General features: G+C 40.3%; 2 protein-coding genes across 11 annotated transcripts in view; both read right to left on the reverse strand.

Annotated features, from left to right (window-relative positions):
* The window catches only part of LOC142303215 (protocadherin alpha-13-like), a 111061-nt gene extending 104900 nt beyond the window's left edge, over positions 1 to 6161 (reverse strand). Inside the window, exon 1 of the mRNA XM_075344426.1 lies at positions 3985 to 6161. Coding sequence (XP_075200541.1) covers positions 3985 to 6150 — 2166 coding nt within the window. The 5' untranslated portion in view covers positions 6151 to 6161. The remainder of the gene's footprint in view (positions 1 to 3984) is intronic.
* The window catches only part of LOC142303212 (protocadherin alpha-C2-like), a 465288-nt gene that overhangs the window by 245772 nt on the left and 192769 nt on the right, over positions 1 to 26747 (reverse strand). The gene's annotated exons all lie outside the window — the stretch shown is intronic.

The raw sequence follows: 26747 nt of genomic DNA on the forward strand, positions 1-26747 counted from the left end.
TTCAGACGAGGAGTTTACAAGTTTGAGTCTCAGGAAGACCAGAGGAATGCATTGTTTATTTAATTTATGTACATGCAGAGAGATGTGGCACCACCTTCTAAAGGAAGAGGGCTGCAGAGCCAGGGAAGAGAGTGAGAGGAAGTCAGGACAGTCCCGCTTATTCGGGGACGCTTGGGAGCTATGTCACTGTCATTGGGCAGCCAAGTCTGCATATTCTAAAAAAGAAAGGGCCAAAAGGAAGAAAATGGCTGAGTTCCAGCACTGCATTATTAATTTAATCTATTGACAAACTGATAATAAATTGTAACGCACTCTATGATTAAGAGTGTCAGATGATTTTATCCTTTCCCATCCCATGTGTGTGATTTTATCATGAATTTATAAATAAAGAAAAACATTACTGGATTGTTTGTGCAGACTTAAAATGAGCGAACCTGTGGAGGTTCGATTAGCTGGCAGCAAACGAACCAAACCTCTATGTGACCAAACCTTGCCAGATGAGGTTCGTAAACAATGATTGGTAGTTTGAGTTTCCGCCCACATACAGCCATCCATAAGTAGATCACTTCTTGGGGAGGAGGGTGGGTATTTTCAAATTTTTTTGGGGGGATGCACACTCCATGTGATCACGCAGTTGTTACCCCCTATGTGCGCCATTGAAACACTGCAATCGGCTCGCACAGAGCTGAACACCAAGAGTACCTGAGTACTGCAATATTTGTGCGAGTAAATTTTGCACATAAAGCCTCCGAACTCCGAACCATGAGCCCTGGGTTTTTAGTGCTTTTTCGATTCGAAAACCAAACCTCATCTCTAGTGCAGACTTCCTTTTCTTCCAATTTACTAATACAATATTTAAGGAACAATTAGAGATCAGACTTGGACTGGCCCAACAGTGGACCAGAGGAGAATTTGATTTTCATAAGCACTGATTCAGTAGGCTCCTAATCAAATACAGTTGATCTTGGAGACAACTTTTAGTAACTGGAGTATTTTTTATGAGTTTATATATAACTTATAAGGCCTTATTGATCATATTTCCTATGTGTGCATTGATAAAGTTAATCATGTAATTAAAATTCAACTGTACAACATCTATAAGGAAATATGAAGGCACTAACAATTATTTCTTCTGTGTTGGTACAAAGAAACCCTGCGCAACACTGCTGACAAGAAACTTTGTTATAGGTTGGGGGTCAGACGAGCATATTGAAAAAAACGACAAATTTCATCCCAAAATATTCTTGTGCCATCTGTGTGTCCACTTTTTATGTCCTTGTGACATCCATGTTGCATCCGTTTTTTTACATCAACATTTTTAAATGTACATGATCAAATACAGTTTTCTAGGTTAATAAAGGTAATGTTTCTGTAAAATCAGATGCTACACAGATGTTTCGTATGGCAGTGTTCCCCCAACTCCAGTCCTCAAGGCCCACCAACAGTGCTTGTTTTCAGCATTTCTTAAGCATTGCACAGACATTGGAATCCTCACCTCTTCAGGTGATTATATTATCAACAGTACAATACTAAGGAAATCCGCCATATGGGATTTGATTTTTTTGGGGAGACCCACCAATAGACTTGTATAAGTTGCTCTAAACTGATACTTGGAAGGTAATAGTGCATGCAGCGATTATCCATGTGAAAAAACTGTCATAAGAACAGCCCTACTGAATGACATTGGTCAGTGTGCTGTCCAAATTTTATTTGGGCAGCATGCTTTCAAATAATATTCTCATTTGAAGGAGCCCTAAAAGTATGTCTCCAAGTTAGAGTTTTCCTTTAATAAATTTAGAACATGCAAACTTTGTTTCTGAATTTCTGGAAAACTATTAAAGGGGTGGTTCACCACATTGATATTATGTTGAGAAACAAGGTTCCTCTCAAATACCTTGTGCTGCCAATAGAGCCTGTGGGCGGCGCTATTGTGGTCCACTCACCCCCTTCATCTGATCCCAGGTCTCTGTGACCTCTGATGTCCGGTGATGTCACGTCAACTGAGGTGGGCCACAGTTTTCCTGAGTGACTGGGCTGTGGGCGGCGTTTCTCCGCTCGTCACTGTCCAGCATCACAGCCCAGCATCTTCCTACTCTCTCCTTCACTGAAGAGCACACAAGCAGGAGCCGAGTTACTCACAGAGACTGGGGCCAGCCACGGTGATGTTAGGTCAACAGGAAGTTGACGTGGCATCATTGGATCCCCGAGGTCACAGAGCTAGGGGTGACACATGATGGGAAAGAGCAGACCACAATAGCACCGCTCACAGGCACTATTGGCAACACAAGGTATTTGAGAGAAACCTTCTTTCTCAACATACACTGTGTGCAGAATTATTAGGCAAATGAGTATTTTGATCACATGATATTTTTTATACATGTTGTCCTACTCCAAGCTGTATAGGCTTGAGAGACAACTAACAATTAAGTAAATCAGGTGATGTGCATCTCTGTAATGAGGAGGGGTGTGTTGTAATGACATCAACACCTTATACAAGGTGTGCTTAATTATTAGGCAACTTCCTTTCCTTTCCTTTGGCGAAATGGGTCAGAAGAGAGATTTGTCGGGCTCTGAAAAGTCCAAAATTGTGAGTTGTCTTGCAGAGGGATGCAGCAGTCTTGAAATTGCTAAACATTTGAAGCGTGCTCACCAAACAATCAAGTGTTTCATTGCAAATAGCATACAGGGTCGCAAGAAGCGTGTTGCGCAAAAAAGGCACAAAATAACTGGCCATGAATTGAGGAAAATCAAGCTGTAGCCATCAATGCCATTTGCCACTAGTTTGGCCATATTTCAGAGCTGCAACATTATTGGAGTATCAAAAAGCCCCAGGTATGCCATACTCAGGGCAAGGTAAGGAAGGCTGAAAAAGGACCACCTTTGAACAAGAAACATAAGATAAAACATCAAGACTGGGCCAAGAAATACCTTAAGACTGATTTTTCAAAGGTTTTATGGACTGATGAAATGAAAGTGACTCTTGATGGGCCAGAGGCTGGAACAGTAAAGGGCAGAGAGCTCCACTCCAACTCAGACGCCAGCAGGTGGAGGTGGCGTACTGGTATGGGCTGGTATCATCAAAGATGAACTTGTGGGACCTTTTTGGGTTGAGAATGGAGTGAAGCTCAACTCCCAGACCTGCTGCCAGTTTCTGGAAGACAACCTCTTCAAGCAATGGAAGAAGTCGGTAACGTTCAAGAAAAACATGATTTTCATGCAGGACAATGCTCCATCACATGCATCCAACTACTCCACAGCGTGGCTGGCCAGTAAAGGTCTAAAAGATGAAAAAATAATGACATGGCCCCCTTGTTCACCTGATCAGAACCCCATAGAGATTCTGTGGTCCCTCATAAAATGTAAGCTCCACAAGGAGGGCAAACGGTACACCTCTCGGAACAGTGTCTGGGAGGCTGTGGTGCCTGCTGCATGCAATGTTGATAGTAAACCGATCAAGCAACTGACAGAATCTATGGATGGTAGGCTGTTGAGTGTCATCATAAAGAAAGGTGGCTATATTGGTCACTACTTTTTTTTTGTTTTGTTTTTGCATGTCAGAAATATTTATTTCTAAATTTTGTGCAGTTATATTGGTTTGCCTGGTGAAAATAAACAAGTGAGATGGAAATATATTTGGTTTTTATTAAGTTGCCTAATAATTCTGCACAATAATAGTTACCTGCACAAACAGATATCCTCCTAAGATAGCCAAATCTAAAAAAAAACACTCCAACTTCCAAAAATATTAAGCTTTGATATTTATGAGTCTTTTGGGCTGATTGAGAACATAGTTGTTGATCAATAATAAAAAGAATCCTCTAAAATACAACTTGCCTAATAATTCTGCACACAGTGTAATATTGATGTGGCCAGTAAGGAAAAGGGGTGAACCAGCTCTTTAAGCCTTAATAACAACCCCTTAAATATATTAAACATGTAATTTACTAATTGTAAAAGTGAAATAATTTTGGGTAATTTTCTCACCTGATTTAGGATGACTCCTTGATAATTCCCAAAACTTTCACTGCCTGGTGATTGAGAGAAATTTGGCGTGAACATGATCAAATCATTCTTTGCTTGTTGAGAGTTTGAGCATACCCTGTATTGAGTTTGTTGGGAATACATCCAGCTTCCTCCAGTGTTGGAGCAAATTTTGTAGTTTTCTTTCAGGTCATTCACCTCATCTCTGTATTTTTGCCATTTTAAAACAGTGAATACAATTAACGTAATGAGAAATAAGCTTGAAATGATGCAGATGGCAGTCACCAAATAAACATTTGCATCAGAAAATTCTTCAATATTGCCTCTTGACTCATAGTTGTCAAGCTTTATCTCCTCTTCAGAGTCCACCAATGAGATGACAACTTGTGCTATTGCGGTCATAGCTGGTTCTCCATGGTCCTGAGCCACCACAACTAATCTGTATTCATCATTGTCTGAATCCATAAATTGACGTTTTAAACTTATGTCTCCAGTTTGGTGAGAAATTATAAATGGTATTTTGACTAATAAATCTCTAAAATGATAAGACATCAAAGCATTATATCCAGAATCAGGATCAATTGCTCTCACTTTTGTTACTATGTACCCAGGTTGAGCAGACCTTGGAGTTTTGACTATTGATGATGCATGAAGTGGAGCGAAAGTAGGGGCATTATCATTAATATCTTCAATAAAAATATTTAGTGTCAGATTAGAGCTTAGTGGAGGTAGGCCGGCATCGGTGGCCTTTATATGGCACTGAAAATATGTAATTTGTTCATGATCAAATGATACTAAGGCAAAAACCTTCCCATTTTCAGGATTAATGGAGATGTAAGAAGATATGGAAATCCCATCAATGGTGCTGTCACTAATTGAATATGTGATGAAGGAGTTTTGGCCAACATCTGGGTCAAAGGCTGATGCTGTATAAACCATAGAACCCGGAGGATTGTTTTCCTTGATAAGTATTGTATCATATGATCTTTGGAATTGAGGAGCATTGTCATTTACATCACTTATATCAATAATAAGGGTTGTTGACACTGACAGCGATGGAAGGCCTTCATCTTTTGCAGTGATTACAACTGTATATTGAGATTTTGTCTCTTTGTCCAGTTGTCCATTCACCGTGAGGGAAAAATCTGCCATAAACGCAGGGTTGATTTTGAATGGTGTTTTCTCTAAAATGTAGCAGTTTACTTTACCATTCAATCCAGAATCTTTGTCATGGACGCTGATTATTGCTACAGTTGTACCTTGTGGAGAGTTCTCAGGAACAGGAACAGATAGGGATGTGATAATCATCTCAGGAGGGTTGTCATTGACATCAATAACAGTCACGAGAACTTTACAATGTCCAACCATTGGGTGATCCCCATTATCAATGGCATCAACTTGAATTTCATACATTGCAACACTTTCAAAGTCAACTTCTCCTTTTACTCTTATTTCACCCGTGTGTTTGTTCAATGTAAATATCTTGCTAATTTCTTCAGTCACCTGCTTTCCAAATTCATATATTATTTCTCCATTCTTTCCCTGGTCTAGATCGGTGGCATTCAGCTTGATGACTAAACTCCCTACAATTGCATTTTCAGTGATACTACATTGGTAGAATGGCTGATAAAAAGAGGGGGCATTATCATTAACATCTTCCACACTTATCACAACATTAGTGGTGCCACTCAGCCTTGGTTTGCCTCCATCATAAGCTGTAAGTATAAGATTGTGCACAGACTGCTTCTCTCTGTCTAAAGGTTTCTTCAGCACCAGCTCCACTGATCTGATCTGATTCATATATTTCTGAAAATCTAAAGCAAAATAATCACTTGCACTGAGCTCATAGTTTATGACAGAATTTGTACCAATATCTGGATCAACTGCTCCCTCAAGAAGTAGACGAGATCCTGCAGGTCTGATCTCTGATATTGCAAGATTGAACACTCCTGAGGGGAAAACTGGACTATTGTCATTAATGTCCTCTATTTCTACATCTACACGATACATCTGCACAGGCTTATCTACAATAACCTGCAGAGGAATGATACAGAAGGGTTTAAAGGGACACAGCACTTCTCTGTCTATTGTCTCTTTAACAAATAAGATCCCATTCTGTAGATTAACCTGGAAATATTCCTTCTCATCCCTAGAGACAATATGTAACATTCTGGAATTAATCTCACCTATATCCAGTCCAAGATCCTGAGCAATTCTCCCGACAAAGGTGCCATGCTTGGATTCCTCAGGGATGATATAATGCAGCTGACTCAGGACCACATCCCAGGACATGTGCAGTAATAAGAAATAAAGGAACCTTGTCTTTGCTTGATAATCCTGTATTTGATCCAGCATTTCTTTAATTTGTGAAGAATGAATAAGGCAATTTCCTTGTCAATAAGGCATTCACATTGAATAGGGAGCCACAATATGAAGAAAACCAATCATGGCTGAAATCCTCCAAGCTAGGCATTCAGAGCTAATAATGGAGCAAGGGATTTGTGCTTCATTGCCATACGTTGGTGTGGAGTGACATCTAGTGCTACATCTTGAAAATTCAACTAGCTTCTATTATATCTATGTACTTTTTTTTCTAAAAAAAATAGTTGCAATATAACTGCCATGTATGATAAATACAAATACAATTGTATAAAATCAACCACTACAATGTGTTTTGGTTCAGAACAAAAACACATTTCATGTTTTCCATCGCTATGCTTTATTCGCAAAAAAATTGTATCAAGAATAAAAGAATATATTGCATTTCCTAAAAAGTAAATCAACAATAACCAAGTGTTTACAATTCCCTTAAATTTACGAGTTAAAAAAACAAACATATTATTTATTTAATGTTAGAAATATGTTTTTATAAAAGATTAAAAACATCCAATAATATTGTACACTAATTGTTAATGTTTAATGAAGTCTCCCCTGACTTGAGACATTTCTGGAAATGCCTCACCAAGATGGAAAGGAGTTTCCAAGTTTTAGAAAACTTCTGTCCCCAGTTTTGAAGGAACAAACTGAACTCTACCGCAACTCTACTTTACAAACTGAACCGCCCCACCACCGTGCGGAGCTGCCGCCCCACCACCGTGCGGAGCTGCCGCCCCACCACCGTGCGGAGCTGCCGCCCCACCACCGTGCGGAGCTGCCGCCCCATCTACACCCCACCTACTGTCTCCTCCCCATAATCCTATAGAATGTAAGCCCGCAAGGGCAGGGCCCTCTTCCCTCTGTACTAGTCTGTCTACTGTAACTTGTATATGTATTTTGTATGTAACCCCCTTCTCATGTACAGCACCATGGAACTAATGGTGCTCTATAAATAAATAATAATAATAATAATAACTCTACTCAGCCTTTACATAAATAGTGTGGAGGATCCACAACTGCTCTGTGTATGTTCCTCACTGCAGTGCTGACGTCACATTGCCAGTACTGTAACCAATCAGTGAGTTCAGCAGCTTCGTGAGGATCATACCATCTACTTGGGCAGAGCCACTGAACTCACCTACTGTATTTATTACAGGACTGCAGACAATAAAAGACAGTGGAAGGAGAGACTCAAAAATGAACCTGGAGAGGGTGAGTACAGGATGCTTTACACGCTGCGACATCGCTAACGATGTATCGTCTGGGTCAGAGTTTTTGTGACTCACATCCAGCGTCGTTAGCGACATCGCAGCATGTGACAGCTAGGAGCGACGATCAACGATCGCAAAAATGTCAAAAATCGTTGATCATTGACACGTCGCTCCTTTTCATAATATCATTGGTGGTGCATGCCGCTGGTTGTTCGTCGTTCATGCGGAATCACACATCGCTATGTGTGACACCGCAAGAACGACAAACATCTCCTTATCTGCGTCCACCGGCAATGAGGAAGTAAGGAGGTGGGCGGCATGTTCCGGCCGCTCATCTTCGCCCCTCCTCTGGTATTGGGCGGCCGCTTAGTGACGCCACTGTGATGCCGAATTAACCTCCCCCTTAAAGGAGAGATTGTTCGGTGTCTCCAGCGACGTCTCTAAGCAGGTATGTGCGTGTGACGCTGCCGTAGTGATATTGTTCACCATGGCAGCGATCACCCCCATAACGAAACAGCGACATGGGCGGGTGCTATCGCGCACGACATCGCTAGCTATCGCTATTGATGTTGCAGAGTGTAAAGCACCCTTAAGGATAGTTCTTATTAAAACAAACTGTGCCTGGTGACAGTGGTTTTCTGAAACCAGAAAACATCTCAAAGGGATCTTGGATAGAGATGAGCAGACCCTTTGAAGTTTGGGTTCAGCCAGACTTCAGATAAAGTTCTGTTCTGGACCTGAATTTGACTTAAACCCCAATGAAACTCACTGATTGGGCACCATGGCTCTCTGTCTACATTCTTTATTCATATTGTTTAAAAACAGTCAGGTTAAGAGACAGAAAAATCAAAAAAGTCAAATAAGGTGTTTTGTGCACTGTGAACACAACAAGATGCCTTATAGTGGTAGCGTGGGGATGTGTTAAAAACTTAATTCTTTTTCCGATGTTAGGATTAGGATTCAATAGCTATTTCTACTCTTTGTCATGCCTATCACCGGAGCATTTTTACCCTAATTTCTGTGGTGCCCCCGCTCAACATCAGCTATCCCTCCTCAGCCCCTGCTTACCTCAGATGTGGCATCCAGCACCACAAACCATAACGTGCTATGTGCCAGTATCATAGTTCATAGTATCATAGTTTTTAAGGTTGAAGGGAGACTCTAAGTCCATCTATTTCAACCCGTAGCCTAACATGTTGATCCAGAGGAAGGCAAAAAAAACCCAATGTGGCAAACAAGTTCCAATGGGGAAAAAATGTCCTTCCTGACTCCACATCCGGCAATCAGACTAGTTCCCTGGCTCAATACCCTGTCATAAAATCTAATATACATAACTGGTAATATTCAAGATTCAATATTTCAAGAAAGGCGTCCAGGCTCTGCTTAAATGTTAGTAGTGAATCACTCATTACAACATCATGCGGCAGAGAGTTCCACAGTCTCACTGCTCGTACAGTAAAGAATCCTCGTCTGTGATTATGATTAAACTTATTAAGTATAAGTCTCAGAATAATGAAATTACAGTCAGACTGTCATAATACAATAATCTTTACAACTGTCTTACTTTGAGTAACTACAGTCATATGGAGAAAAATGTTGCACACTCACAATAGATACAATGTATTAATAAATCTCACTGTAGAGAAGTAAAGCAGTCTGATAATATCAGCATTTTCTGGTCTGTAAATAAAAAGGTACTTAGCTTTAGATCCTGACATCTTTCCCCCTCTTATGACTTTGGGGTTCATCTGGGGATATATACCGGGGCTATTCCTTAGTTTCATATGTGCTTGGTCATCTGTAAATGATGCCTGTCATGATTCATGCATAGCTTTGCCATTGCTGAACCGGTGCAAGTATCCTAACTCCTAGATTTAAGTCCCTTGGGAGGGACCTTGTCCATTCTGGCCTCATTCCAGGGGTTGCACCACCATATCTTGGTGCTGCTACCTCCGGTACACCACCAATAATATTTCCAGCTCTGCTGCATGCACTGCTCCTGAGAGAAGTTTTCTGTTTCTTGTCCTGCTACCCAGTACTGTTTTTCCTGACTTCCGTCCCTCCTGCCCGATCTGACCTCTATTCCCCAGACCTAACCTAACCTCCGTATTCCCAGCATGTCCTGACCTCCATCCCTCCTTTTCGACCTTACCTCCATTACTCCCTGTCCTCCAGACTCCAGTCTTGTTACGTGTCCTCCACTCCCTCCCCATGCTTACTTGCTCTCCCGATATCCAATCTCTGCTCTTTGACTTTGGCTTGTTTTCTCCTTGGTTTAGACATGACATCCCGGCATAAACCCTGACTTGTGTTACCAACCTCTAGTTGGCTTCTGTCTAACTGCACTCAGGAGTTTTCTTTCTACCTGAGTCCCATCACCCCCCTAGCGGCAGTTTGACAATGCAGCAGTGGATAAAGACAACCACCATAACTTTAATGCCATGGGTTAAGCATATAGTCCACTGAGTAGATGCTCTCAGTGGGACGCCATCCTCCCAGATGTATTGGTGTTCCAGGGTGGTGCGGCACCGCCTACATGCCGAAGCCATAAACAGAGAATTTCCATGTGAGGGAGAGTGGAGTTTTTCATATTTTTTTGTACATACTACATCCGAGCACGCCGTTTTTACCCCCATTGATAGCCATTCAAACACTGCAAGTGGCTCACACTGGGCCAAGCACTGAGCATACCCGAGTACTGTATTGAGTGGTCCGCATACATACATGAACCAAACTCCAAACTCGAACTCTGATTTTTTTTTTTGTAAAATGCATGTTTGATATAAACACCAAACTTTACTTTTCGGGTTCACTCATATCTAATCTTCCACTTTTCCATGTTGTGCATTTCCTAATTTTTACATTCTTGATTATCTGTATGTGGATTGCCCAATTACACACGCATCAAAGGTCTTTAAATCAGACTTCAATGGTAACTTTTTTTTAAACAACTGCTGTGTGAATGAAAAGGTCATGTGAATATTAGAAATGTAATATATCTTACTAGAAAAATCAGCTTTGTTTTTCCACTTATCACTCACGTCTTCCACTTTACCTGCCTGTTAAAATGTATTGCTTGGTATTGTTACAGTGCATCAATACACTATTATACTATATGATTACATTGTACTTGCATATACACAATGTGTTGAAAAAATATTCATATCCTGTGAACTTTTCCACATTTTTCACATTTTATTTGGATTTTATGTGTTATATCAACACTAATTAGCAATAACTTGTAAAATGTAGAAGAAATGATACATGGTTTTCTTAGTAGTTTAAAAATATAAATCTGAAAAATGTGATTTGCATCAGTATTCAGCCCCCCTGAGTCAATATGTTGTAGGATAACCTTTTACTCTTAAGGCCCCGCCACACACTACGATATATCTAACGATATGTCGTCAGGGTCACGGAATTTGTGATGCACATCCCGCATCGTTAGAGATGTCGTAGCGTGTGACACCACCGAACGACTGTTAATGAGCAAAAACACTCACCTTATCGTTGCTCGTTGACACTAGAGTTGAGCGATGTTTGAAGTTCGCCAATTTCATGTTCGAGTGATTTTGGGGGGTGTTTGAGCTCGACATCGAACTTGAGCTTTTTGCTAAAAGCTCGACAGTTCGAGTTAGGTTCGAGAACGGTTCAATCAACAAAAATGTGGCTTTTCACAGTAAGGCTATGTGCATATCGACATGCGTCCTGCGTCCCCAGCACAATCCCTCTCACTTTCCTACTCACCGATCACGGGCGTTTCGCTGCACGGCTGTCACAAAATCTGCGGCGTCTTTTCCTATTTAGAAAATGGCTGCTGCTTCATTATTCAATCAGGTATTCCATGCTTTCCCCGCATACCGGCGCCCATGATTGGTTGCAGTCAGATGCGCCCCCATGATTAGTGACAGCTGTCTCACTGCAACTAATCACAGCCGCCGGCGGGCGGGTCTATATCGAGCAGTAAAAAAAATAAATAAATAATAAAAAAAAAAATGCGATTCCCCCCATATTTGATACCAGCCAGGATAAAGCCACATGGCTGGAGCCTGGTATTGTCAGAATGGGGAGCGCTACGTTATGGGGAGCCCACCACCCTAACAATATCACCCAGCAGCCGCCCGGAATTGCCGCATCCATTAGATGCGACAGTCCCGGGACTCCACCCAGCTCATCCCGAATTGCCCTGGTGCGGTGGCAATCGGGGTAATAATGAGTTTAATCATGCCAGGCGTCTCCTCGAGACACCTTCCATGATTAAACTGTAAGTGAAAGTAAATAAACACAAACAGCGAATAATCCTTTATTCGGAAAAAAAAACAAAAAAACACCCTCTTTTACCAGTTTATTAATCCCCAAATACACATCCAGGTCCGACGTAATCCACACGACACTGTCAGCTCTGCTACATGAAGATGCACCGTAGAACACGATCGCACTGTGTCCTCTCCACGTAGCAATGAAGTGAATCGCACTGTCACCAGAGACTTCACTCTGCAATGCAGACGTCAAGATTACCAAATCTGCCTATCTTTATTATTAGAGGCAGTAGCTCAGTGGATAGTGAGCTCGCTTAAAAAGCATAACTTTACGAGTTCTAGTCCTGGTCCCGGTAAAGAATTTAATTTATTTTTTTTAACTTATGTTAATGTACTATTTATATGTTTAAATAAATTCTAGATTTTTTCAGCTGATCTTTGCCATTTACATACTCTCTTTTAATTTCCATCAGTCATGCTGTTCACCCTCTCTAACATTACGCTAGGCTACACACAATGATACACCCTTTGCAAACTGGACCAGTTCTTGCCACTGCTCCAATCTGTAGACCAAGAAATCCATGGGATTGGGGCTCAGGGTAACTGCTTGAGAAAGGACACAGTATTCCAATATGTGCATCAGTATTTGCACCAGCATATAACCTACCTGGTCTATCACGTTATATGCATTGTAATTTGTGTTGTTGCCTCGGTTATTTGTAAAATTTCCACTGCCTCTAAAACCTCTTGACAGTTTTTGAAACAAATTATACTTTTAGTAAAGAAGATTGAAGTCATGGAATTTTAAAAAAATTGTTTTGATAATTGTCAACATTTTTGCCTTTTTTGACAATTTTTCTCTATGTTTTGTCCTATGCAAGGGCCACACACACATGGATGTATTGACTATGCAGGAATTTTGAAAAATTTGTCAATGTAAAAAAAAAATATTTCACATATGAAGTTCAAAGATTTTTGGTTGGATAAATTTGAGCAATTTTTCCATTTCTCACAATCCTGATCAAGGTACTATGGGCGAAAATTCAAGATTCTAGGTATCTATTGCGTTTGAGCACACTCAATTGTTTGGAAAAAGTCAGTACAATTCTGGTAGTCTGGCATCAGCTGTGGGTGAACTTTGACATGTGGAGTACAATATCCGTGCAATGGGACAATTGAAGCAATGCTTCTTGAGCATACAACGTTAAAATTGACAATGCAATGGAGGAAATAAAGGAGGAATTTGTAATGCTACTACAAGGGGCGCAGGTACACAGGAGAGATGTAGAGCTCCTAGGTGTAATGTGACGTCTTCCCACTAGATGTCCCCAGTATCTAGACGGGGAGGTAGCAGAATGGTCGTACATGTCGGGAGGTCACTTCAGTGCAAAGGAGGAAGAGGAGCGAAAGTCATGTGGAAACCCAAGGTCAGTAGCTGGCAGGTACCATGAGATACAGATGGGAAGCAGAACCATAGTCAGAGAGCAAGCCGGGGTCAGAAGCCGAAGGGAATGTCAGTACAAAGGGGGGAAAGTGGGACCGAGGGAACAAGACAAGCGGAGAATCAGGAAGTCAGGGAGCACAGACAATATGGATGGAGCGGTGGACAGGGAGAGGAGTCGGGGTAGTTGGACGAGGATCAGAACGAACTCACGGGAACCAGAAGCACACACTATGGAGCAGGAACTATCACTGGTGAAGTTCTTGTGGAAACAGCCCAAAGTTAGAAGAAGGCAATTACCGGCACCAAACAAGCCCCACCCACTGGCAAGGACCCAGGGAATACAAACAACCGAGCAATAGACAAAACCTAATGGCTCTGCAAGGCACAGAGCCAAAGTTGAATCGTAGCAGAATTGTATTGAAAGCAACTGATGAGGAGCATGATTATAATGGCAAGGTACTACAAGATACAGACAGGTTACCAGAAAATTTGGTCAGTTTACTTTCTCCTCATGAGCAGGTGATGCTTTCTCATGATACAGTGATGTAGTTCTTATTTGATGTCTGTCTGGATGTACCTGGCTTATTTTCCAACAGCACGGCCTCCGCAATGGAATAGATTGGTTCTCAAGCAACAGATTAAAGAATTTCCACACACAAGAATCCCTCACATATGACTCACCAACAAAAGAAAATCTTTCAGGCACTGTATAGCTTCCTTCACCAACATGCAGCATGTGGGGAATTACCTGCTACAGGGCAGAACACAGGAAAAGCTGATTTGACCCCAGAGACTGTTTTTGATGCTTGTTGCCTATGCTGTATATCCATGATGAAAATAATCTCTTTCTCAGATTACCTATACTCCTTGTCCCTCCTTTCTGGTTATCGACTAATCAAAAATGTATAGAAAGAGATTCAATAGAGAAAGACTATAACACAAAAACCCTAAAAAAAATACTTTAATTATACAGTCATATGAAAACGTTTGGGCACCCCTATTAATGTTAACCATTTTTCTTTATAACAAATTGGGTTTTTGCAACAGCTATTTCAGTTTCATATATCTAATAACTGATGGACTCAGTAATATTTCTGGATTGAAATGAGGTTTATTGTACTAACAGAAAATGTGCAATACGCATTTAAACAAAATTTGACCGGTGCAAAAGTATGGGCACCTCAACATAAAAGTGACATTAATATTTTGTAGATCCTCCTTTTGCAAAAGTAACAGCCTCTAGTCGCTTCCTGTAGCTTTTAATGAGTTCCTGGATCCTGGCTGAAGGTATATTTGACCATTCCTGTTTACAAAACAATTCCAGTTCAGTTAAGTTTGATGGTCGCCGAGCATGGACAGCACGCTTCAAATCATCCCACAGATGTTCAATGATATTCAGGTCTGGGGACTGGGATGGCCATTTCAGAACATTGTAATTGTTCCTCTGCATGAATGCCTGAGTAGATTTGGAGCGGTGTTTTGGATCATTGTCTTGCTGAAATATCCATCCTCTGCGTAACTTCAACTTTGTCACTGATTCTTGCACATTATTGTCAAGAATCTGCTGATACTGAGTTGAATCCTTGCGACCCTCAACTTTAACAAGATGCCTGGTACCAGCATTGGCCAAGCAGCCCCAAAGCATGATGGAACCTCCACCAAATTTTACTGTGGGTAGCAAGTGCTTTTCTTGGAATGCCGTGTTCTTTTGCCTCCATGCATAACGCCTTTGTGTATGACCAAACAACTCAATCTTTGTTTCATCAGTCCACAGGACCTTCTTCCAAAATGTAACTGGCTTGTCCAAATGTGCTTTTGCATACCTCAGGCGACTCTGTTTGTGGCATGCTTGCAGAAACAGCTTCTTTCGCATCACTCTTCCATACAGCTTTTCCTTGTGCAAAGTGCGCTGTATTGTTGACCAATGCACATTGACACCATCTGCAGCAAGATGAAGCTGCAGGTCTTTGGAGGTGGTCTGTGGATTGTCCTTGACTGTTCTCACCATTCTTCTTCTCTGCCTTTCTGATATTTTTCTTGGCCTGCCACTTCTGGCCTTAACAAGAACTGTACCTGTGTTCTTCCATTTCCTTACTATGTTCCTCACAGTGGAAACTGACAGTTTAAATCTCTGAGACAACTTTTTGTATCCTTCCCCTGAACAACTATGTTGAATAATCTTTGTTTTCAGATCATTTGAGAGTTGTTTTGAGGAGCCCATGATGCCACTCTTCATAGGAGATTCAAATAGGAGAACAACTTGCAAGTGGCCACCTTAAATACCTTTTCTCATGATTGTATACACCTGCCTATGAAGGTCAAAGCTCAATGAGGTTACAAAACCAATTTAGTGCTTTAGTAAGTCAGTAAAAAGTAGTTAGGAGTGTTCAAATCAAGAAATTGATAAGGGTGCCCATACTTTTGCACCGGTCAAATTTTGTTTAAATGCGGATTGCACATTTTCTGTTAGTACAATAAACCTCATTTCATCCAGAAATATTACTGAGTCCATCAGTTATTAGATATATGAAACTGAAATAGCTGTTGCAAAAACCCAAATTGCTATAAAGAAAAAAGGTTAACATTAATAGGGGTGCCCAAACTTTTTCATATAACTGTATATATATATACATATATATATATATATATATATATATATATATATATATATATAAAATCACATGTAAAATACAATCAAAGAACATGCTAAAAAAGGGACATCCAGGTGTAACATGGGTTCATGAGGGTAATTTAGAGTTGCGCGCCACTCCATACTGAAGTAACCATTATACACCTTTTTGGGATTATACTATGTATGGGAGTTTATGTATATAATCTTCGTTTCAGTGGTACATTGATGTTTTTAGGATCAAATAAATAACTTTGGCCCATACTTGATTTTGTGTGAAAAACTAGGATAATTCTAGTATATGGTAAGAATCTTCATTTCATGTCAATTCACACAATCCTCATTTGTAATTATTCAGTTTCTTCCCTTTCCTATATGATATTGAGTAGTATTTACTTATGTGTTAGGGTACATGATAACAGTTTGTGGATTGCTTATAGTTATCTTTATTGAATGCACTGGACACTTTAAGGTGAAGGTCTTTCTGCACGGGTGTATTTAGGGTCAGCCGGCATTGAGCAGGGTCACCAACTAACACAGGGTGAAACCTCCACTAGTAGGCAGGAATGCATTGAAGATTGTTGTTTTCCTCTCCATCTGCCTCTTTATACTACTAGTGGGTCACACCACCTACTGGCTGACCTCGCAGAGTGCACTTATACACCCTTTTCTGAAAATGTTGAACAGGACATGAATGTTCATTACTGTATGTATGTGTATTATTTTAATAGTACAGTTATATGAAAAAGTTTGGGCACCCCTATTAATGTTAACCTTTTTTTTATAACAATTTGGGTTTTTGCAACAGCTATTTCAGTTTCATATATCTAATAACTGATGGACTCAGTAATATTTCTGGATGAAATGAGGTTTATTGTACTAACAGAAAATGTGCAATCCGCATTTAAACAAAATTTGACCGGTGCAAAAGTATGGGCACCCTTATCAATTTCTTGATTTGAACACTCCTAACTACTTTTTACTGACTTACTAAAGCACTAAATTGGTTTTGTAACCTCATTGAGCTTTGACCTTCATAGGCAGGTGTATACAATCATGAGAAAAGGTATTTAAGGTGGCCACTTGCAAGTTGTTCTCCTATTTGAATCTCCTATGAAGAGTGGCATCATGGGCTCCTCAAAACAACTCTCAAATGATCTGAAAACAAAGATTATTCAACATAGTTGTTCAGGGGAAGGATACAAAAAGTTGTCTCAGAGATTTAAACTGTCAGTTTCCACTGTGAGGAACATAGTAAGGAAATGGAAGAACACAGGTACAGTTCTTGTTAAGGCCAGAAGTGGCAGGCCAAGAAAAATATCAGAAAGGCAGAGAAGAAGAATGGTGAGAACAGTCAAGGACAATCCACAGACCACCTCCAAAGACCTGCAGCTTCATCTTGCTGCAGATGGTGTCAATGTGCATCGGTCAACAATACAGCGCACTTTGCACAAGGAAAAGCTGTATGGAAGAGTGATGCAAAAGAAGCCGTTTCTGCAAGCACGCCACAAACAGAGTCGCCTGAGGTATGCAAAAGCACATTTAGACAAGCCAGTTACATTTTGGAAGAAGGTCCTGTGGACTGATGAAAGAAAGATTGAGTTGTTTGGTCATACACAAAGGCGTTATGCATGGAGGTAAAAAAACACGGCATTCCAAGAAAAGCACTTGCTACCCACCGTAAAATTTGGTGGAGGTTCCATCATGCTTTGGGGCTGCTTGGCCAATGCCGGCACCAGGAATCTTGTTTAAGTTGAGGATCGCATGGATTCAACTCAGTATCAGCAGATTCTTGACAATAATGTGCAAGAATCAGTGACAAAGTTGAAGTTACGCAGGGGATGGATATTTCAGCAAGACAATGATCCAAAACACCGCTCCAAATCTACTCATGCATTCATGCAGAGGAACAATTACAATTTTCTGAAATGGCCATCCCAGTCCCCAGACCTGAATATCATTGAACATCTGTGGGATGATTTGAAGCGTGCTGTCCATGCTCGGCGACCATCAAACTTAACTGAACTGGAATTGTTTTGTAAACATGAATGGTCAAATATACCTTCATCCAGGATCCAGGATTTCATTAAAAGCTACAGGAAGTGACTAGAGGCTGTTATTTTTGCAAAAGGAGGATCTACAAAATATTAATGTCACTTTTATGTTGAGGTGCCCATACTTTTGCACCGGTCAAATTTTGTTTAAATGCGGATTGCACATTTTCTGTTAGTACAATAAACCTCATTTCAATCCAGAAATATTACTGAGTCCATCAGTTATTAGATACATGAAACTGAAATAGCTGTTGCAAAAACCCAATTTGTTATAAAGAAAAATGGTTAACATTAATAGAGGTGCCCAAACTTTTTCATATGACTGTATATATATATATATATATATATATATATATATATATATATATATGTGTATATATATATATACATATATATATATATATATATATATATATATATATATATACTTTATTTCAGTGGTCCCACTGATGTTTTTAGAGTGAAATAAATGAGTTTGTCCCATATTTTATTTTGTTTGAATTTGCATGTTATTGGGGATTTCATCAACTTTTACTCAACTTCAACTTTACTGATGCTCATCTCTGACATGTATATATACACGGAAAAATAGAAAAAATAGAACAGTACCCTAATGAAACAACACTGGGTGCCAGGGCTCACCACAACAATCCAAATGTTGTAATATATAGATCCAAGAAAAAGTAAAGGCAGCACTCCAGATTTTCAGAGTAAAAGCAAAAGGTGGACATCCAGGCAAAATATTGGAGTCAACAAAGTCCACTCATCACAAAGTCTGTCAGTTTTGGTGCAACAAACACCGCAGTGGAGGGGGCTTGTATGCTTCATAATAGTGAGATCACAGATGTACATGCAAGAAGTGTGTGATGCAAGTTACACAAGTCTGGAATAGTGGCTCGAGAAAAGGGGAAGAAGCCTCAACTTCAATATTGTCATAAGAAGTGTCATCTTGAGGGTGAAAACAGTATGCAAAGTGAACAGTAGAATATTGGAAATGGGTCACTTAAAGTATTGAGATGAAAGTCCCACAATAAGCCCTAGTTCAAGTCAGGATCGGCATTAGGGGTAGTCAAACTGAGCAATTTCTCAGGCACCCCACTCTCTTAGGGACCCCAACATTTGTATTCCGAGTTTAAGATTGTTTAAAGACCTTTGGTGACTTTACAGTCATAAGACCATAATTTAAAAGAACTGAACAGGAGACAGGCAGGTGTACAGTATTGGCATTAAGGGGAAGGGAGAGAAAACTGGGCAATTTCACAGAACCCCTATTCTCCAGCATTTATATCCTGATGATAAGACTGCTTAAGGACCATTGTGACATCATGGTCATGTGACAACGTTATCACTACAGGTCTCTGAATTGCAGGAGTCTAAGCATGAAGGGGAGACAAGCTGGTTGGTATATGCAGTGTGTGTGTGTGTGTGTGTGCGTGTGAGTGTGTGTGTGTGCATATATAGATAGACAAACATGTGTTACACACAGGGTTTGGAGAGTTATGTTAATATTCCAAAATGAGTTAAGACTTTATTTGAATAAATGTTGATTTATTTTTTTCAAGAATATGTGGATTATTGTTCATGGAAAAAATAAGCCCTAATTCATGTTTCAGACAAAAAAAAAATAATATAAGACCCTGTGTTGTTTTTGGAGAAACACAGTATATACACATAATAATCAACCTTTGCAAAGTTATAAATCTTTGAAATATATAAATTCCATTGCCTTATTTACCTTATTATGCTTTCTTCTTTTTTAATCACCATGCTGGAAGTGCTGTTTAATTGTTTAGTCTACATTTTTATTTAGAAGCTGCTTTGAACTTCTCCTTTAGAAAGAATCCATACTCAAACATTATATACAAAACTCTCCTTGTGCTAGTTTCTCTGCCCCCATCTCCCATGCTCAGACAATTTAATTTAATTTAATGCTAAGAATTTTTATAAATAGTGTTGAAGCACAAATTCTTACTAGAGCAGAAAATCACAGCAGTTTCTAAAATGAATTAGTCAGTTAAAACAGCACTTTCAGCATGCTTTTTGAAAGAGAGAAGAAAGAAGAGTAAGATGGGGGCGTAGGTTACAAAAATAAACAGCTTTACAAAGGCAGATCCATAATTAAATAATAAAATAATGTTTAGTAAAGGCTGCTTTTTACGCAACAACATCGCTAGTGATGTCGCTCATGAAAGCAACCTCCCCCGTCGTTTGTGCGCCACGGGCAAATCGCTGCCTGTGGCACACAATATCGCTAGGACGCATAACACGTACTTACCTTCCTAGCGACGTCACGGTGGGCGGTGAACAACCTCTTTTTTTTAAAAGGGAGATTCATGCACCATCACAGCGACATCACACAGCGGCCCACCAATAGAAGCGGAGGGGCGGAGACCAGCCGCATTAACGACACGCTCACCTCATTTCCCGAGGACGCAGGAACACTGCTGTTCGTCATTCCCAGGCTGTCACACATAGCGATGTGTGCTGCTTCAGGAACGACGAACAACCTGCGTCCTGCACCAGCAATGATTTTTTGAAAATAAACGACGTGTCAACGATTAGGTGAATATTTTTGATCGTTAACATTCGTTCATAGGTATCACATGCAACGACGTCGCTAATGAGGCCGGATGTGCGTCACGACATATCGTTAGAGATATCGTTGCGTGTAAAGCCCCCTTTACTCTTTAAATAATTTAGGGACATTCTAATGTTTTTTTCATCCAAATCTCTAAAAACATGCACAACTTTTTTTAACACCTTATCCGTTAATGCTATTTATTTCTATGATTTCCTTAATACTTTCCTAGAATCTTCAAGAGAATCCAGAACAGTTTGTTTTCTAATATAAATAAAATTTCATTAAATTGCTTATATTTTTGTTATTCAAAGCTGAAATTATAAATGTAATTTTTTTAACAATTCAATCAAAGCTATGCAAGTGTTGTTAAACCTTTTCAAATCAGTGAATGCTTAACTATATTTTAAAAGTTTTTAGGCCTATTTGGTTTCCAAATACAAATATTAGAACATTTCAATAATTGCAATGTCATATTTAGGTTTTGATATTTATTTCTTAACAGGAAAGGCAAAATTTATGTGTGATATAAAAATTTAACCTTATCATTTAATTATCGTAAAACCTTTCTAGAAGATTCTTTCACCATATCAGCAACTTTTAATGTTTGGAAAAATGTTTTGAAAAAGTATTGATTAGTCCTATAAATGCCACATTGATTTGTTAATACCCTTAGTTACTGAACGTATAAAATTACAAAATAAATACTTTATATAGTTACATAGTTTCATAGGTTGAAAAAAGATCTCGGACTGTCTAGTTCCAACCTTCCTCCACCAATTATATATTTTGTCATTAAATCATATATAACCAACAATGTTGTGTGTACTGAGGAAATCATCCAGCCCTTTTATAAAAGTTGATATAGTGTCAGCCATTACTACCTCTTGCAGTCGGGCATTCCACAGTCTGACTGCTCTAACTGTAAAGAACCCTTTCCTATTTAGCTGTCGGAATCGCTTTTCTTCCACTTGCAGTGAGTGACCCCTGGTCCTTAGTATTGTCTTTGGAAGAAATAAGTCATGTGCCAGTCCTTTATATTGACCACACATGTATTTATACATATAAATACGATCTCCTCTGAGACGTCCTTTTTCTAAACTAAACAAATCTCATTTATTTAACCTCTCATCATATGGGAGGCCTTTGATTCCTTGCAATAATCTAGTTACCCACCTTTGAATATGGTATATTAGCGTTCTAGGGAATATAGAAAACTAAAACAATTTACAATTTATATTGTTACACTATAGTTAGTAGTATACATCTGATTCATGTCATGCTTGGTTTTTTTAGATCCAAAGCTAATCTTTATACAGTGGTTTTATACAATGTACGGCAATATGAAACTTTTATGGCAGCAATACCACAGAATTTATAGTAATAAATGACTAAAAAAGCTTTCTATTACACATATTGAAAATAGATGGAAAAGATCAATGTTACAATTAAAAGGGTTATTCTATTCTGTTCTTCATTGTTTACATTTAATTCAAGCGAAAAAAAATCAGATTTTAGGCAAACATAATCTCACCTATATGCCTTATCTGCATGCTCAATAGGCTTTTAAAACTCTCAAAAAGCTAAAGAGATAAAGAAATTAGAATAAAAAATGTTTAGCACTTTGTCTTTTTGTTTGGTAATTTGTAAAACTCAAATATATAACATAAGTTGTGACTTATGATATAAGTTTAATAGATAGTGAATTTATATAGCAACAAAAAATACAGTTTTTTTCTGACTATAAGATACATCAAACTGTAAGATGCACCTAGGTTTTAGATGCATACAATAAGAAAAAAAATTTAAGCAAAAAATATGGTCATGATGCACTGCTGACACTGTTATAGGATAATATCCCCAAATTCTGTACTAATGTCCCCCATCCTGGGCTCCTTCCAGGTATCTATGCCTCCGATCCTGGTATATATGTTCCCCGTTCTGGTATATATGTGTATATATATATATGAGCCTTCCGTTATTGCACACACAAAAAATAAATTATTCTATTCACATTCCCTCCACTCCCCCAGTGTGTAGCATCCTCTTCTGATGCTGGCAAATAACTTTGGCATGTAAGCGGCACATCGCATGATGTCACTGCCATGCACCTCAGTTGCACACCAACTTCAGCAACTGGCTAATCAAAAATTAATATTCACTGCTCCCCATGTTTTTAATTATTCATGTGGGGAGCAGTGCATATTCATATTCTTTAATAGGGGACACATATGATAGCCTCAGCACAAAGCCAGCAGTTGGGGCTATCAGTGTGTGTGCTATTAAAGGAAATTAATATACACTGCTCCTCACACTTATAATCCAGCCCATCTCTTGGCACCGGCATCAGTGCTGAGAGGTGTGCAGGAATATGGGTGTGGGGGCAGGGAATATTTATTTTCTTTAATAGCGGGCACAAGTTTTTGCCCCATTTACCGTCTTTCTCCAGCATCTACCATTCTCCTCCCACCTGTGGCCTGCTCTACCACCATAGCCGCCCCCCCACAGAGAGCTAGGCACATCCAGACTTTAAGATGCACGCCCCACTTTCACCCTCAAATTTGGGGTAAAAATGTGCATCATATAGTCATAAAAATATGGTACTTCTTTAAAAATTTGTATAATTTATATTAGATAAACTCAATAAAAAAATTGTTTAAAAAAACAAAGTCCTCAGTGGTTGAAACTTTTTAATTAAAAAACTAAAATAACACCACAAAACTATACATCGAAACCAGTGACAACATGAGGATTCTCTTAATTAACAATAGGGTAGGAAGCAAAGAGGGCACCATCGTTATCACTATAAGCCCTAAAGCTTAATTGTTCCTAGCTGAGCAGTGTAGGGTGACACCCTAAAATTGCATAATGGCGCCCCTGCTCAATGTAGATTGAGCCCTATTATTCCCTAATAAGGCACCTAAAAGGCTACAAAAGTCAAAACTGCAATAAATAATTACTTAGCCTATTGATAATGCTCTGGAAATAGCAAAAATAACAGCTTACAGTAAATAATTGTAGATAGAATAAACTTCCATAATATAAAAAGGAGTATATTTTTGCAAAACCAAATTACTGCCTCAACATGTTTGAATCTAAAATGTAGTAAAGCTATGAATACCTTACATGTTAAAACTTTATCAATGCAAAGATTTATTCAATTTTTTTAGAAATATATATATTTTTAAATCTCTGGGTCCAGTTCATTGAGACTGGCATCTTATACACCAGTTTTGATTTAGTGTCTGATATTCCAACATTTATTAGGAAGTGTTTGTCTCTTACTGTTTTTTTTTAAAAAAAAATTCCACTATCAGAAATGTGATCCAGTTATGCATTGGAGCACATTTTTTTTTCTAAATATATGCATTTTTTTTTCGAAATATATGATTAAGTTATTGGTCCATTTTCTACCATGGCCCTGTGCTTCACTCATTATTCAAAATTTGGGGGAGATGGTGAAAAAATGCAGTTACAGAATATTAGTAGACTGTAATTCTAAATTATGCCTAAATTTTTCAACATTGCAGATTACATCAGATTTCTGGCGCACACTGATGAATTGGCCTCCGAATTTTATTCTGTTTTTTTACTGTAATAAATCAAATAGATACCAAATATAAGACTTGAGTGACATGTTGTACTAAACAACAGTAATAGCAAATAGGCAAACTAAAATTATGCATATTCAAATATTTTCTTTTTAGTATGAGAATACAGCAATAGCATAAACTAACAGTAAGATAAAAGTGAATAGTTTTCACTCCTGGTATACAAACATTTATGCTTTGCTACCTCTAGAAAGTCAGTATAAAACGGTTTTATCATATTCCACGAATATAATAATAGTGACACACAAAATTTTTGCTTCCAACATGCAGTTCATTAACCCCTTCACGACCGCGGGCAGTAAAATTACGTCCTATTTTAACGTGACTTAATGACCAGGGACGTAATTTTACTGCCTAAAGTTAATTTGATTGCCGTGGCCATAGCAACGGCTTTCAAATGATGTCCCCTGCTGTTTCTTACAGCAGGGGACCTTTGCTTCACCCCAGGGGGGTGGCATCGCCACCCCCCATCAACGATCGATGTGATTGGCTGTTCAAATCTGAACCGCCAACCACATCTTTCGCACTGATTTCGGTAAAAATAATGCCGGAAATAGTGCGATACTGTGAGATCCAGCTATGAGATGCCGTAGCAGGTACAGCAGATCATAGGTGGATCTCAAACATGCCGCCCCCAGCCCCTGCAGCACTGATTGGAGCGATCGTGCTATGACGCGCAATCACTCCAATCAGTGTGCAGTGGGGCGGTTTAATTTCCTGGTGGCCGCCCTCCCCAGGCCTGTGCTGGTCTGGGGAACCTCCCCCAACATGTCTGCAGCGTGCAGCACTGGCTGGTACTAGTGGTACCACGCCACCGCTGCTGCTGCCGCTGCTCTCACGTCACGGAGCAGGAGCAGGAGCGGTGAGTATTGTGCTCACCTTGCAGCCCCTGCGCGCTTCTGTGATTGCTCCTGCGCGCTCCCGTAATGGCCCCTGCCCATACCCCCCTGCGATCTGCCCCCCGACATCCCGATCTGTCCCCCCGATATCCCGATCTGCCCCCCGACATCCCGATCTGCCCCTCCGACATCCCGATCTGCCCCTCCGACATCCCGATCTGCCCCCCCCGACATCCCGATCTGTCCCCCCGACATCCCGATCTGCCCCCCGCCATCCCGATCTGCCCCCCGCCATCCCAATCTGCCGGCCTCCCCCGTGATCTCTATTCTGCAGCTCCTCCGGTATCTCCCTCCTCCTCTGCTCTCCCCCTCTGCTGTCCCCCTACCCCTCTGCTGTCCACCTCCCCCTCTGCTGTCCCCCCGACGTCCTCTTACCTGTCTTCACCGGCCGATCACATCTGCCTCCATCACTGGGTCCTTCTTCCTGGGTCTTCTGCTGAGCTATCCAACTTCCTGCCTGCTGCTGTAAAGCTGTTCCTCCTGCTAATCCTCTGGGTACTGTGAGTATAACTTTTTTTTTTCTTTTTTTTTTCCTTTATCCCCTATCCATTTTTACACCTCATGCGTCCGTGCGTCCCGCCGAGCGCTGATCAGGGATGCAGATAATGTATCTACATCCGTGGTCAGTTTTCGGTGGGACTTTTTTCCTGTATCCCCAACGCTTTTTGCATCGCATCAGTCCGTGCGTCCCGCCGAGCGCTGATCAGGAATGCACATAACGGATCGGCATCCCTGCTCAATTTTTGGTGTGACAAAAAGCATCGGGGATACGAAAAAGTCACGTCAAAAATTGAGCAGGGATGCCGATCCGTTATGTGCATCCCTGATCAGCGCTCGGTGGGACGCACGGACGGATGCGATACAAAAAGCATCGGGGATACGGAAAAAAAGTCACGCCAAAAATTGAGCAGGGATGCCGATCCGTTATGTGCATCCCTGATCAGCGCTCGGCGGGACGCACGGACAGATGCGATACAAAAAGCGTCGGGGATTCGGAAAAAAAAGTCACGCCAAAAATTGAGCAGGAATGCCGATCCGTTATGTGCATCCCTGATCAGCACTCGGCGGGACGCACGGACGGATGCGATACAAAAAGCGTTGGGGATACGGAAAAAAAAGTATCGCATCTGTCCGTGCGTCCCGCTGAGCGTGGATCAGCATCCCTGCTCAATTTTTGGTGTGACTTTTTTTTTTCCGTATCCCCAGCGCTTTTTGTATCTCATCCGACCGTGCCTCCTGCAGCGGCCGATCAGTGCACCTCGTCTGTGCGTTTGAAAAGTCAAATGGCGTTCCTTGTCTTCTGAGCCCCGCCATGCGCCCAAACAATTGATTTCCACCACATATGAGGTATCTGCGTACTCGGGAAAAATTGCACAATAAGTTTTATGGTGCATTTTTTCCTGATACCGTTGTAAAAAGAAAAAAAAAAGCTACCTTGTTGCTGCAAAAATGTAAAAAAAAAAAAAATAATTTTCACGGTTCAACGTTATCAACTTTCAGTGGAGCCCCTGGGGGTACAAGGGGCTCACTAAACATCTAGATAAATTCCTTGAGGGGTCTAGTTCCAAAATGGGGTAATTTGTGGGGGAGCTCCACTGTTTAGGCACCATAGGGGGGGTCTAAAAACGTAACATGGCGTCCGCTAATGATTCCAACCAATTTTGCTATCAAATGGTGCCCTTCTCTTCTGAGCCACGCCATGCGC

This window comes from Anomaloglossus baeobatrachus, chromosome 4, assembly GCF_048569485.1.
Source record: "Anomaloglossus baeobatrachus isolate aAnoBae1 chromosome 4, aAnoBae1.hap1, whole genome shotgun sequence".
Lineage (NCBI taxonomy): Eukaryota > Metazoa > Chordata > Amphibia > Anura > Aromobatidae > Anomaloglossus > Anomaloglossus baeobatrachus.